The following is a 14,889-nucleotide window of genomic DNA, read 5'->3' as shown; positions in this document are numbered from 1 at the left end:
AAATTCAAATAGTTAAGAAAGGTAAAAGCTATTTAAAAAGTCGTAAGAAAATACACAATTGATTAGGATTTTATTAGTAAAAAAATGTAAGCTTACTTTCCAATAGAAATGTAATCTCTACCCATTCAAATACAAGTATTTATAATAGAGTTTGAAAATTACCAATGAATTTTAAAGATTAAGCTTGTAAAATACGTTCATTCATAAATTTCTAACTAATGTTCCCTAAAACTGTCAAAATTTAAGAACTAAAAAAAAAGGTGATTTTTGGTTGTTTTTTAGATTTTAACTAGAAATTCAATTTTTTTTTTATAAAATAAAGGTAAAAACTAAAGAGAATTTGGACAAATTAAGCATAGATTTTAAAAACGTAAAACGAAAATTGAATGCGCATTTTATTTTCAAAATTACCCGATTTAAGTCATACGAGGATTATCAATCAAGCTTATTGGATTTCCATAGTTGGCCAAAGTAAACAGAGTTTTGTATATTTACATCAGCCAATGTATTTATAAAAGCATACAAGTTTTTTTACTCAATCTGATATCCTCTCTCTAATCTCTCACTGGCAAATCTTCAATCTTATTCGAGTCAACATCACCATCTTCAGTTTTTCTCGTATCAGTATCATCTTCAATCTTTGAAATCTCGCCTGCAGCAATATCGTTCTCTTCTTCGCCACCTGCAGATCCTTCATTGTCATCCTCCACATGCCTTGCAAAGACATCGGTAGCACGTGCCTCGTTTGCACCAACTAAATTATCATTTTCTTTCTCTTTGCTTTCATCAACTCTGTGGTAAACCTTTCAAAAGAATACATAGCAGGTGTATTTATGAAAATCTATTGAGCTCTCACTAAGAGAAACATGAAAAAATGTCATTTGAATGCCATGAGAGGAAATGGAAGGATCCTTGATGTTCAAGGATCATAAAATTAAAAAAGAATCAAATAACCATGTTTATCATACCACACACGTTCGAGCTGGTGAAAGAACTTTGAAGGAATTGGGTCGGTTGTTAAAATTTGTTTCGGACACCCCAGGGATTCCTTCTGGGGACGTAAAATGGTCGACGTCGTGGCCTACCTGTTGCCAATGCATGAAAAGCTAAAGATCAGAGAAGCAACATGTTTTTTCTTATGCATTCCAAAGAAGGAAATGAATAAAAAGTTAAGGCTTCTACATTCTCCATGCAACTAACGTAAGAAAATGATTAAGCACCACGGATTTCTTACTCTTCCATGTCCGCCAAAGTCCCAAGCATCGCTATCAAGCGCGACTCGGTATTTTCCAGGTAAGTCACACCCGACTTTGTATCTGTATGCATTTGGAGCACAAAATTACATAATTGTAAGACTAGATTGGCTATACTATGATTATGATTCAATCCATATATGCGCAGTCTTGTGCGCTACGAACTTATTGAAATGCAGGCAGATCCGACTGCTCAACATCACAAAACCACATACCCGTCATATGTGTTTATGGGATGAAAGTTGAACACAAACACTAGGTCTCCACGTTCAAAGACGATCACCTACATCACGACAGTCAATTGTTTTAATGTTTGCAGAACAGTGCATATGATCAACTCCAGGCTTCAACTATAAATGGTCTTAAGTAATGGCCACTGTCGGCCTTTTTTGTCTCAAGATATTAATATCTAAATGGAACCTCTCACTATCATAGATTACTTTCATTCCCCTCAAATATTAGTGTAGCATACTTTGCATTTTATCATGATCCCATCGTGTGATATAGTTCCTAACTATATAATCCAAGAATACAAATTACTGTTAAAAAGATTCAGTTTTTCAGGTTTGAGGGGAGTATGCACCTTGTCTTCTTCACTTGTACAGCTCACAATCTGCTTACTTGATGCAAGGAAGGAAAACTTATCATCAAGGGAGTTCATTGCTCTGTCAAAAGCATTCAAAAACTGTACCAGGGATATGGGATAATGTTATGAGCCTAACTACCTGAAGCCGACAGAAGCAAATCAAATATGGAAAAAGGAAAAATCAGAAGTCATTAACAAGATTGAAAAATGCATAGATTGCTAGAAAGTCGGCACCCTTGAATTCCAAAATGGAAAAGCTGCAACTATTTTTTCGTTGATTTGTTTTAAGTCACAACATAGGTCTAATGAACTTGAACAAACTTTATGGTTCAGGACAAATGGTCACGCTGTTATCATTTTTAAGAATAAAAAGAGGCATCATGCGAGAAAATAATTAACATATTTTCTGATGTGAACCTAATAATTAACATATTAATGTATACACAAGCAACATCCGACCTTGTATCTCAGGTGGTCTGTGTCAGGCAGATTCCATTGTCGCCTACACTTGTCATAACTCCACCCATTACCTTCTCGTGGGAAGTCAATCCACTCAGGATGCCCGAACTATAAACATCAATAATAAAATTCACATAAAATAATTCTTTTAATAAAAAAGTCACATAAAATGATAGTAGTTAAGAATGTGCAATAAAACTATTCAAAACCACAACGCACATATAAAAAATTATAATCATAACTAAAAAAAAGTCTTGCTTCTGTTTTAAAAAAAAATATAATCATAATATTGAAAACTAAAGGGTAGAAGAGAAAACACCAAGGTTACGTGGAAAACCCTAGACTAGGAAGAAAAAACCACGATAAGAGTTTTGTATTGATTTTTTACACATAGACACTAGGGGTGGACAGCAAAACCTCTTAAACCGAACCGATTTATCAGCAAATCCGAAAAATTCGGTTCGATGCAGTTCGTTGGAATGTTAAAATTGAATTTAAACGGTTCGGTTCGGTTCCAAGTTTGAAAATCGGTTCCTAAACCGAACCGAACCGTTTCAATATATATATAATATTAATATATAAAATGAAAACGTTTCCTTTCTTCTACTTTCGTTTAGGGTTTGTGGTCACTGCTCGCTCTGATTCGTGATTCTGATTCGTCATACACAGTTCACTCTTCATTTCAGCTTCGAGTTCGAGTCTTCGTCTTCTTCACTCTTCATTTCAACTTCAGCCTTCAGCCACTCGTTCGAAACTTCGACCTCAGGTTTCATCTTCCCTCAGTCCTCAGTCGATTCCATCTCTTCGTCTTTATCTCTTCGTCCTCTTTATCTCCGATTCCATCTCTTCGTCTTCCCTCAGTCTTCACTCATCAGTTCTCCTTCTCCCTTGATGTCGACAGTCTCGACAAAAGATTCCACCCATTTTGCTCGGCATCGGGCATTCAGGTAAAAAAAAAAAAAAAAAAAAGAAAAAAAAAAAGAATATGTGGTTGTGGTGGAGGCCAACTACCGAGGGAGGGAAGGGTTCAATTCAATGGAATATTTGAATTTTTAGTTTAAGTAAATGATTTTCATAGAATTTTAATCTCATTTTCTTTGATGGTAATAAGTTTTCTCTCTACTTCCCCCTTTATAGGTACCATCACAATGAACTTGAGCTTGAGCAAGAGCAACGATTCCAATGATGATGTTGTTGTGATGCCACCAGTACCACCACCACGAAAAGATGAAAGTGAGGAGATAGTTTCAAAGCATGCAAATGGAAGAAAAAGAAAAAATTTATCTATAGTATGGGATCACTTTACTAAATGTTCTAAATATAATGATGATGATCCACATGCTAAATGTAACTATTGTGGTATGGTGTATACATGTCATCCTAGAAGGAATGGAAATTCAACTATGAGAATGCATATTGAACACTATTGTAAAAAAAAATCCTTACCACATTAAGAAGTGTAAGTTAGATGTAACACAAAATTGGTTTTTAAGAAGAATGAGGGTATTGGAGATGGTTCACAATCACATTCATCCATTAGTTATAAGATGTTTACTATTGAGAGTGCTTGAAAACTACTTGCTGAGATGATTGTAATAGATGAGTTGTCATTTAAATTCGTGGAGAACCAAGGATTGAAGAGGTTTATGAATGGGACTTTGACGTTAGTAGAACCTAATTTTGTTCTTCCTTCTCGAAAAACAATTGCTAAGGATATTTTGGGAATATATGATAGCACGAAAGAGAAGTTGAAAGACATTTTTGTGAAAGAAGGATATAGAGTGTCACTCACAACTAATACGAGGTCATCAATCTAAAATATGAACTATTTGATTTTGACTGCACACTTTATTGATAAAGATTGGAAATTACATAAGAGAATTCTTAATTTCACCCAAATTGAGAATCATAGAGGGGAGACGATAGGAAAAGAGGTTGAGAAATATCTAAAACAGTGGGGTATTGAAAGGGTTATGACATTGACAGTTGATAATGCTTCGTCAAATGATACTGCCATTGCTTATTTGAAGAAGCGTTTTAAGCATGGATTGGTGTTAGATGGTGAGTTTTGTCAAACACAATATAGAAACAGGTATAAATAGTCAAAGGTAAGAAACCCTAAACTGTAGACACCACGTAAAAAAACTAAAATGCCCTTAAGGCTAAACAACATTTTCAACACTCTCCCTCAAGTTGGGGCGTAGATATCAATGAGACCCAACTTGCTAACACCGGTGTCAAATGTCTATCTCGATAACCCTTTGGTGAGGACATCCGCTATCTATTGACTGGACGGAACATAGGGAAGGGAATGCAGATATTACCGTTATTCAGTTTCTCTTTGATGAAGTGTCGGTTGATTAGTTTCTCTGGGCGTAGATAACATGTTTGGTTCTATCGTGTTGGACAGGATCGTTAGCAATATTAATAGCAGCCTTATTATCACAATAAAATCTCGTCGGGTCATGACTTTCCTGATGAAGATCTACCAGAACCTTTTTCAACCAAATTTCTTCACAAATACCTAGTCTCATAGCTCTGTATTTTGCTTCGGCACTACTTCTAGCCACGACACCTTGCTTCTTACTCCGCCAGGTAACTAAATTTCCCCACACAAAAGTACAATATCTCAAGATAGACTTTCTATCAGTAATGGAACCAGCCCAGTCGGAATCTGTGTAGACCTCAATGCATCTTTTGTCATGTTTTCTGAACACCAAGCCTTTTCCAGGCGTAGACTTTAGATACCTCAGAATCTATGTAACTGCCTTCATGTGTCTTTCATAAGGAGCCTACATAAACCGACTAACCAAACTAACTGCATACGATATATCAGGCCTGGTATGTGAAAGATAGATCAGCTTCCCCATAAGCCGTTGATATCTTTCTCTATTAACAGGGACATCTTCTACTGATTCTACCAAATTGCTATTGACTTCTACTGGCGTATCTGCAGGTTTGCACCCAGTCATTCCAGTTTCTCTCAACAAGTCAAGCGTATATTTCCTCTGAGACACCGAGATCCCTTCCTTTGATCTTGCTACCTCCATTCCTAGGAAATATCTCAAGTCACCAAGATCTTTGATCTCGAACTCATCTGCCATCTTTTGTTTCAACCTACCAATCTCTATTGAATCATCACTTGACAAGATAATATCATCAACATAGACAATCCGAACAGCTACTTTTCCTGGTGTTGACCTCTTAGTGAACAAGGTGTGATCAGAATGCCCTTGAACCAACCCCTGGGACTTGACAAAGATAGTAAACCTATCGAACCAGGCTCTAGGAGACTGCTTCAGGCCATACAGAGGCTTCTTTAATTTGCGAACCTGATTGCCAAACCATGCTTCAAAACCTGGAGGTGGGTTCATATAGACCTCTTTTTCCAACTCACCATTCAGAAACGCATTTTTCAGATCAATTAATGTAAGGGCCAGTCTTGATTAACGGCAACGGAGAGAAGAACACGAATTGTGTTAAGTTTTGCCACAGGTGAGAAGGTTTCTAAGTAATCCACCCCATATGTCTAAATGAACCTTTTTGCAACCAACCTGGCTTTATATCTATCGAACGTCCCATCAGACTTGTATTTGACAGTGAACACCCCTTGCACCCGACTGTTTTGTGACCTTTCAGAAGAACAACCAGATCCCACGTTCTGTTTGTCTCAAGTGTCTGCATTTTCTCCATAAATGCGACTTGTCATTCAGGAACTTCCAGAGCCTTGTGCACATTACCTGGAATCATCACGGTATCCAGGCTGGTAGTGAAAGCCTTAAATCTCGTAGACAAGTTACTGTAGGACAAGAAGTTTTTCATAGAGTGTTTGGTGTAGGACCTCGTACCCTTCCGTAGGGTAATCAGTAAATCCAAGGTAGCATCAATCTCACTAGTCTTGTCTACCTGTTTATCTGTACCCAACTGTTGCACATTTTCAGTTCCTTGTGTATCACCTGAAAATTCACCACCACCATCGATCCTAACTTTGCCAGAGTTCACTACATCACCTTCAACATATTCATTATCATCAAGAATAGAGGTACCTTGAGCTGGTTCTGGTTTTGACTCTTGGACACCTTCTGGTGGAGCAACAGAGGGAGCTATTTTGGGAACTATTTCTTTTCGGAGATTCTTCCTATAGTAGGTTATCCAAAACACTTGTTTTGTAAGGACAGAGTCATTTGTTTCAAGAATAGGCTCAGGAAACAGGTCTAAAGGAACAGAGTAGGCAGATGCATTAGCCTCTTCACTAGTGGTCTTCCCCTGAAGAGGACTAACAGGAAAAAATTGTTTGTCCTCTTGAAAGGTGGAATCCATGGTGATAAAATACTTTCGAGAGGAAGGCTGAAAACACTTGTAGCCCCGTTGATGAAGTGGATACCCAACAAACACACATTTTTTGGCCTGAGGAGCAAACTTACTCTGGTGGGGACCATGATTATGAACAAAAACGGTACAGCCAAACACCCTAAGGGGAACATCTGGGAAAAGGCGAGTGGACGAGAAAGACTCTTTAAAATACTCTAAGGGTTTTTGGAACTTGAGCACACGAGAGGGCATCCGATTGATGAGATGAGTTGCAGTAAGTACAGTATCTCCCCATAGATACGAGGGTAAGGATGTCGGTATCATGAGAGATCGGGTTACTTCAATAAGGTGGCGGTTTTTCCACTTAGTCACCCCATTCTGCTGAGGGGTATGGGCACAGGAATTTTGGTGGATGATGCCTTTAAAGGTTAAAAACTCACGAAGGGACTAATTAATAAACTCACATCAATTGTCACTCCGAAGAATGACAATTTTGGTATTGAATTGAGTTTCAGCGATAGTGTAAAACTGTTGGAATACCGCCGTCACTTCAAATTTGTCTATAAGGAGAAACACCCATGTAAGACGAGTGTGATCATCAATGAAGGTGACAAACCACTGTTTACCTGATACAGTTGTGACATTAAACGGACCCCAAATGTCACTATGTATCAAGTGGAAAGATTGGGAAGGTTTATAGGGTTGTGAAGTAAAAGAGGCCATGGGCTACTTTGCACGAATACAAACATCACAAAATAAAGACAACACATTTACATTACAAAATAAGTGGGGAAACAGATATTTCATATAATGAAAGCTTCGAGGTCCAAGACGAAAGTGACAATAAAAAATCAGTTTCAGAAACAGTAAGAGAAGACAATAAACTAATCCTAGACAAACTCCTAGAAGAAGCATCATCGGAAAGGAAATAGAGTCCCCTATTGTGCCGGGCAGTGCCAATCGTCTTCCCCAAGCTCAGGTCCTGAAACGAAACATCATCTGGTGAGAAAACAACTTTGCAGTTCAAATATCTAGTTATTTTACTGACCGATAGCAAATTGTAAGATATCTTTGGCACATATAAAATATTCTGTAAAATCAATCCTTGAATCGGAGATAAGTGACCCTTTCCAGCAACGGAGGCAAAAGACCCATCTGCAATTCGTATTCTCTCATTTCCAGCGCTTGGATAATAGGAGAAGAATTGATCAGATGATCCAGTTAAGGTGGTCAGTTGCTCCTGAGTCAAAAATCCAAGATTCATCCCCTCAACAAAGAAACTAAATGACTGAGGAGTACGTGATTGGACAATATTGTCGGTTCCAACTGTGCCTGGATCCACAGGATTGGCCACCTAGGGAGCACCATCAACCGTTTCACCAACGAAGGCTCGACTGGATTTAGACTTATCATTTGGAGGACGTCGCTTGCCATTTGGTGGACAATCATTTAATTTCCAGCATTGGTTTTTTGTGTGCCATGGTTTCTTACCGCGTTCACAAATTGGCCGGGGCCTTCCATTTGTTTGTCTCTCTGATCCAAACGACTTGACTCCAAATGCAGCAAAGTCTAAGGTAGTGGTTGTTGTACCATTCATAGTACTGGTTCTATCTTCTTCTAATCTGACTTCTGAGCAAACTTCCATCAGGGATGACATCGGTCTTTGTCCCAAAATCCGGCTCCGATGCCATCAAATTTCAAGTTCAAGCCGCCAGGAAATCATATACGCAGTTAGCCTCCTCAATCTTCAAATACTAAATCCCGTCGACTGGGCAATTCCAAACTACTTCCGACACAGATCAATTTCTTGCCACAATAGTGACAATTTATTGAAATAGGACGTTACATCAAGAGTCCCCTGCTTGCACTCATGTACTTGTTTCCTCAATGTATAAAGTCGTGAAGCGTTCTGTCTCTTCGAATATAGTTTCTGAACAGCTTCCCAAATATCCCGAGCTAACGCTGAATAAAGTAGAGGCTTCCTGATCTAGGATTCCATACTGTTTATCAAAATCGAGCGGAGGAGGAAATCCTCCCCCTTCCATATACGTTCCTGATGATCCCCAGGGTTCGGTCTTGTATCTCCCCAGTTAGATATCTGAACTTGTGCCTTCCCTCGAGGACCATTTTTACAGGTTGAGACCAGGAAAAATAGTTTAGGCCTTTAAGTTTTTCTCCGATAGTTATTCCTGCAGAATTGCCTCCAGAACCAAGCATAATGTTTGCAATAGGTAAAGTAGGGTAAGCAATTACTGGTGTTTCTAAACATAACGGGAGGCCCGAATACACATCTGGATGAAAGTTGGTCGAAGGATTTGTCATGGATCTAAAGGCTGCCTCGAGCGCATAAATCTGCTGCAAATTAGCCAATTGTTGTTGAAAATCAATGGTTCCGCCAAAACCCACTGTGGGTTATTTCTGCCCATAAACCCCCGAAGAAACAGTCTCTGCTGCTGTGGGGGTAGTGATCGGCTGGACAAATAAATGGGCCTGATGAACCGGTTGGGCTTGTTGGATCGGGTTCGGCTGGACTGGTTGGTTCGGTTGGACCGGCACTTGGTTTGAAGGACCGGGCAGAAGCGATTGAAGGCTGACTGGGCTGCAATTGAAGGTCGACTGGGTTGCGATTGAAGGCTGTCCGATCGGCTATGACGGCTGCGATTGAAGACCTCCGACGGCGGCTGGAGCACTCGACAGAGGAAGGGAACCACTGTACTCGATTGGAAAAGGTTATTCGATCAGTGGGAACCCATTGTACGGCTGCGCGATGAAGGGAACGAGGTCGGTCGGGTCTGCCCTATCAGCGGTTGTCTGATGCTGCACGAACGACTAGATCTGTAATGGCCCAATAAAGATCGCAAATATTGGTCGACGGCAGCCCTAATTTCAACACTTTGGGAATTTTCCATCGGAGTTCCATCCCCTGCTAGGGTTGACGACTAAATTTCTTCTATCCCAACTACAGTCTCATCACCGTTCTCTGATACCATATTGAAAACTAAAGGGTAGAAGAGAAAATACCAAGGTTACGTGGAAAACCCTAGACCAGGGAGAAAAAACCACAATAAGAGTTTTTTATTAATTTTTGATACACAGTACACAATACAGGAACAGGTATAAATACCCAAAGGTAAGAAACCCTAGACTATAGACACCACGTAAAAAGACTCAAATGCCCTTAGGGCTAAACAACATTTTCAACACATAACTAAAAAAATAAAGGGCTAAATTACATATCTAGTTTCTAGAATTTAAAAAGTTCCTATGATGTCTTATAGAACTTTCAATTTAGTTCTTAATAAGGTTTTTCCATTAACTTTATTGGTTCTGTACAGATGTGGCATGCTTAACTGTATGAAATTATGATTATCTGACACAACATAGGTTTCTACCTATATATAATCCACCTTGCACACTCAATTGATGTTAAACTAACAGAGTTAACAAAACCTATTAGAAAAAAAAATTGAAAGAATTGAAATACTAGGAATGTAATTAGAATTCTTTAAGGGACGCGTACTAAATGGACACAATGGATAACATATAGGGTCCAAATTTTGAATTTAACCTTAAAAAGAACTTCCAACAAAAACTAAAATGTAAGCTAAGATTGGTTTATTAGTGACACAACTTTATATATTACCTACAGGCCAAGAGATTGATCAGAAGAATTAGAAACTACATTCACCTCGTTTCCCATGAAATTAAGATAACCTTCCCCTCCTAAGGCCATGGTTATAAAATGTATCATCTGCCAAACAAAAAGTGACAGCTTAGCGTCAGAATAGGATGACCAAAAAGCTGAGAATAATTGATGGGAAGATAACAAGGTCTAAGAAGATCGGAAATCATCAATTATGTTTGAACATAGACTTGAAATAATACTGTTATGTTAATAATAATTGGACACACTGAGTCTGGAATGAGACCTTCAATATCATGCCAGAAACAAGAAAAAAAAATCTCCCTAAAGCCGCCTTTTATTCCCTATAATGATAAAGCCGCCTATTAGATGCATCTATGAATTAGGAAGGAACTAAACCTTGTGGAGTGAAATCCCTCTTTCAACTACGGGAGATGCATCTGTCAAACAAGACATTCCAGAATACATTTCTTTATCCATCAGCAGAAATGCAATAGTCTTGTCTCCAACAATCGACTGTCCAGTAAACGCAAAGGAAAAATAAGGTACAGCGATATTAATTTTGACAAAAATCATAAGAGAATTAACAACACGACATCAATTTTGTAACTACTCTTTTTGTTATTAAACGATAGAAGTAGAATAAAAATAAAAGAATGAGAATAAGAATCTCACCTGATCATGACTCTCAGCATAAGATATACACTTCTCTGAATATCTTCTATTTGTCAAGTTCCAACTTATTTCCCCCATGGACCATTCCTCATCACTTTTGTTCTTCAAGTAATCAATCCATTTGTCAGGAATGGCCATTTGAAGACGGTAGTCAAAACCAATACCCCCTTCGGAAACAGGTCTTCCAAGACCAGGCATGCCCGAAACATCTTCAGCAATTACAGTTGCATCTGGCAAAATGCTGTGAGTCAGATTATTTGCTAGCATCAAATACACGACAGCATCAACATCTGTTGCTTCACTGAAGTACTCATTATAAGTTCCAGTGAAAGCCATGTTGATTCCATGGTGATGATACAGCATTGAAGTTACGCCATCAAATCGAAAGCCATCAAATTGGTACTCCTCCAACCACCATCTTATGTTTGATAAAAGGAAACGCAGAACTTCCCAGTTGGCATAATTGAAGAGTCTACTATCCCACAGCTTATGGTAACCACGATCTCCAGTGTGGAAATAAGAATCTTGGGTACTTTGACCAACATCAAAGCCATTAAGGCCATCAGTGACATTGTTACTTGCATGGCTATGAACAACATCCATCAACACCCGTAAACCCAAGCCATGGGCCTTGTCAATAAGATATTTTAGGTCCTCAGGAGTTCCAGATCTACTGCTTACAGCAAAAAAGTTAGTAACGTGATATCCAAATGATGCATAATACGAATGTTCCATAATAGCCATCAATTGGACTGTATTGTAGTTATTTTCTTTAATACGAGGTAAAACAAAATCAGCAAATTCTCTGTATGAACTAACTCGTGGTTCTGAGCTACTCATCCCAACATGAGCTTCATACACTCGTGGGGCCTTGGGCTTTGCAGGACGTGGATGCTTAAATTCATACCTGCATTAATGTCACTAGGTCAAGATAGTGAAGCATTAACTTACGAATTATCCTTTGATTCAAAGACTAGAAAATAGTGTTGGCAATCTCATATAGGACAGTGGCTCTCAGTTAAAGGAAAGGTAAATATGGATTAAGGTTATAAGAACCATTGGCAACAAATACCTTTCTAAAGGAGGTGGGTCCCAGTACACACCATCATACGGTGCTGCAAATTTAGTAGGATCCACGGTGGCATATTTAATCCAAGCAGGTATCCGATCAATCCATACTCCATTTCCATGCTTGAAACGGAACTTAACTCTTGAATTGTGAGAAATGGCAGGTTTCCCACTAAGATCACGAATTTTTATACTCCAAATGCCAAATTCATTCTTTTCCATTCGGTGATTGGTTCCGTCCCATCCGTTAAAGTCACCAATAATTTGTGCCTCCCTGAAAATAATAGAAGATGGCATTTCCATTTTGAACAACAAAAAATAAAGGCACTTATATGACTAGAGAAATAAAAGAAGAAGAACAAAATCTTACTGTGCAGCTGGAGCCCATTCACGATACACAATCCCATCTTCTTCTCTATTAAATCCAAATTTTAGGTATCCTAAAGCAAGACGGAAGAAGTTAGCATTAAAGAAAAGCACAAAAAGTTGCTGATTAAGTTATATTTCATTCAAGCCAAGAGGATGATTGATGCCTCCAGAATAAACACAAGCATGTTCTACAGATTACACAGCAAATAGGCTCTACAAAAATGGATAATAACATCGAAGTACTGCAAATGAAGTAGTTGCCATGATAATCAATGAATGACTTAAAAGCAAGCAATGTTCAATATGGTTTAAGAAAGCACCTCGTGCAAATTCGTCAAGACCTCCTTCATGCTTATCTAGAAGGTTTAGTAGATCAGCATATCTCCCTACTCTATACTTGAAATGATCTTTGAAGGATTCCAAGCCTGGATCATGGCTCAAGATGCCAATATTCTCCGTGCTTTCATCAGGAGATGACACTTTTGGTGTATCATCTGTCACGACAGAAGAGATAGCAGGACTGTGAACCTAAAAAAGGAAAGTCATCAGTGTAGAAACATATTACCAAAATAAACACTTTAATAGTGCTTCATGAAATGGAGATACAAGGTGAAGATCAAGTGGAGAAAAATAACTTTTCAAATTCTTCCAAATGATTACTGCTCACAATGCTTTCCATATATTCAGAATCAACAAAAAATCAAAACCCAAACACAAATCCATACAAATAATTTCTCCAATCAGAACATAGAAAATACTTGGACAATCATCGCCACAAGGGTTAGAAACCTCATACTTGGTTTGGGAGTCCTTTGCATTCAGTTAAACTAACAAAAAGTATAAGCATTTATTGACTTTTGAGTTTGAAATTTGAATTAAATAGAAATTCCTTCCATTTCATACACTGGAAGTAACACTAACACAAAATCGCATGAAATCATTCACCATATGGAAGCATTTTGTTTCTGAATTAATGAAGCAAGTGCAAAGTACATTTCAGAAGTAATCAAAAACACATGGAACAGGTTCGGCGCTAATCACCATATAACGACAGCAAGTAAACAACATCAGAAAGAAAAATTACCTTTTTGTAAGTAGAGAATGGAAGCATAAATGGGTTCATCTGCCGGTGATTCGACATTTTAGACCCAAAATTCAGCTCTTGTCTCAGTGAAGGCCATTGATTTCTTGAGTCCTGTCAATATGAATAGAAAACTCCTCAAACAAGTAAAAAATAAGGCCCGGGAACGGACACAACAAAACAGGGGCATTTAGGCTTCTCAGAAATCATATAAACAATAAGAAGTACCAAAGTGAAAATTTTCTTCGCCGAAAGTGACAAAGAAGCAAGAGCAGGTGAAGGAAGAACACAAGGAGAAGGCAGCATGTTGTGCAACTAAGGATCGATTCGGCATTCCGATATCGAGAAATTTCCCTTCGATTAAAATATCTCACTCAGTCGGGCAGTCGAAGCAAAACGATCTCCATCGTTAATTCTTTATGCTCAAACAATTTTGTCATCATCTCCGATCAATTCTTCCTTCCTTTGGGGAGATTTGTCCATAAAAGGTGAACAAAACATCATCTTCCACGTGACTAGCAAACCGTGAAATTTTGATATATCTGGTAACGAATTGATAGTTCACAGTGATCCTGATCCAATTCTCGATTTCAACAGGAAATTGTTGGACGGTGGAGAGGGGATCTCGCAATAACGTTTAGTGTGTGATGGCATGCTCATTGTCATGAAGGCTAAAATTAACTTTAAAAAATAAATAAATAAGTCTTGACCTTGATTGTTATACAATTGTTAATAATGCATATTGTTTTTTGAATAATTGCCAATAGTATTGATTATTATCTGATTTTTATTTCATGTTCAATTACTTGAATATTAGTTCTTTTCTCTTCTATTTTTACCCATTTTGTGCATTCTATTTTGTCAATTAGTTAGTAGTTTCTGATATTATCATTTGATTTCTTTTGATTGTCATCTGATTGCATTCTATTTTTATATCTCACATTTAGCAGTTTTTGATATTACATTTGATTGACATCTGATTACCTCCATTTTTTGTCACACGATTAGTAATTTCAAATATTGTCATCGATTGTCTTTTGATTGTCATCTAATGTCTATATAGTATCATTTAGCAATCTATCAAATTTGTGTATATAACATATTGGGTATATTTTTAGCAATCATTCATTGGATATCACTTAACAACCTATCACAAGGATACTAAAGGATTGTTTGGGGCGTAGAGCTGAGATATGATGTCTGAAATTTATATGTCTGTAGAGTTCATATATCTGTGGAGTCATATGTCTGTGTTTGAGGTGCAGAATTATTTAGTCTAAGTTCATATGTTTGTGCTTTGGGTGCAGATTTCATATATCTGGGTATCTGATGCAGTTTTTTGAAACTGTTATTCAATAATATATTTTTATGATCACTATTTTTGTTTTGAAACTTTTTATTCAATAATTCTACCCATTTTTGTTTGAATAAAATATGAAGTGCA

General features: G+C 37.8%; 1 protein-coding gene across 1 annotated transcript; it reads right to left on the bottom strand.

The window, feature by feature from the left end:
* Positions 1-432: 432 nt before the first annotated feature.
* Positions 433-14,152, bottom strand: LOC120075311 (1,4-alpha-glucan-branching enzyme 1, chloroplastic/amyloplastic-like). Its single transcript, XM_039028580.2, has 14 exons — positions 13,674-14,152; positions 13,449-13,559; positions 12,685-12,892; positions 12,366-12,435; positions 12,000-12,269; positions 10,928-11,834; positions 10,652-10,768; positions 10,298-10,360; positions 2,299-2,406; positions 1,837-1,938; positions 1,469-1,536; positions 1,235-1,316; positions 969-1,085; positions 433-803 (listed from the first exon to the last, which is right to left on the bottom strand). Exons 1-14 carry the CDS (start codon positions 13,749-13,751, stop codon positions 555-557), a joined length of 2,550 nt encoding a protein of 849 aa, XP_038884508.1. The 5' UTR covers positions 13,752-14,152; the 3' UTR covers positions 433-554.
* Positions 14,153-14,889: the final 737 nt, after the last annotated feature.

The sequence above is a fragment of the Benincasa hispida genome, chromosome 4 (assembly GCF_027475165.1).
Source record: "Benincasa hispida cultivar pf3 chromosome 4, pf3_genome.v1.1, whole genome shotgun sequence".
NCBI lineage: Eukaryota > Viridiplantae > Streptophyta > Magnoliopsida > Cucurbitales > Cucurbitaceae > Benincasa > Benincasa hispida.
This window is presented reverse-complemented; position numbering and strand designations above follow the sequence as displayed.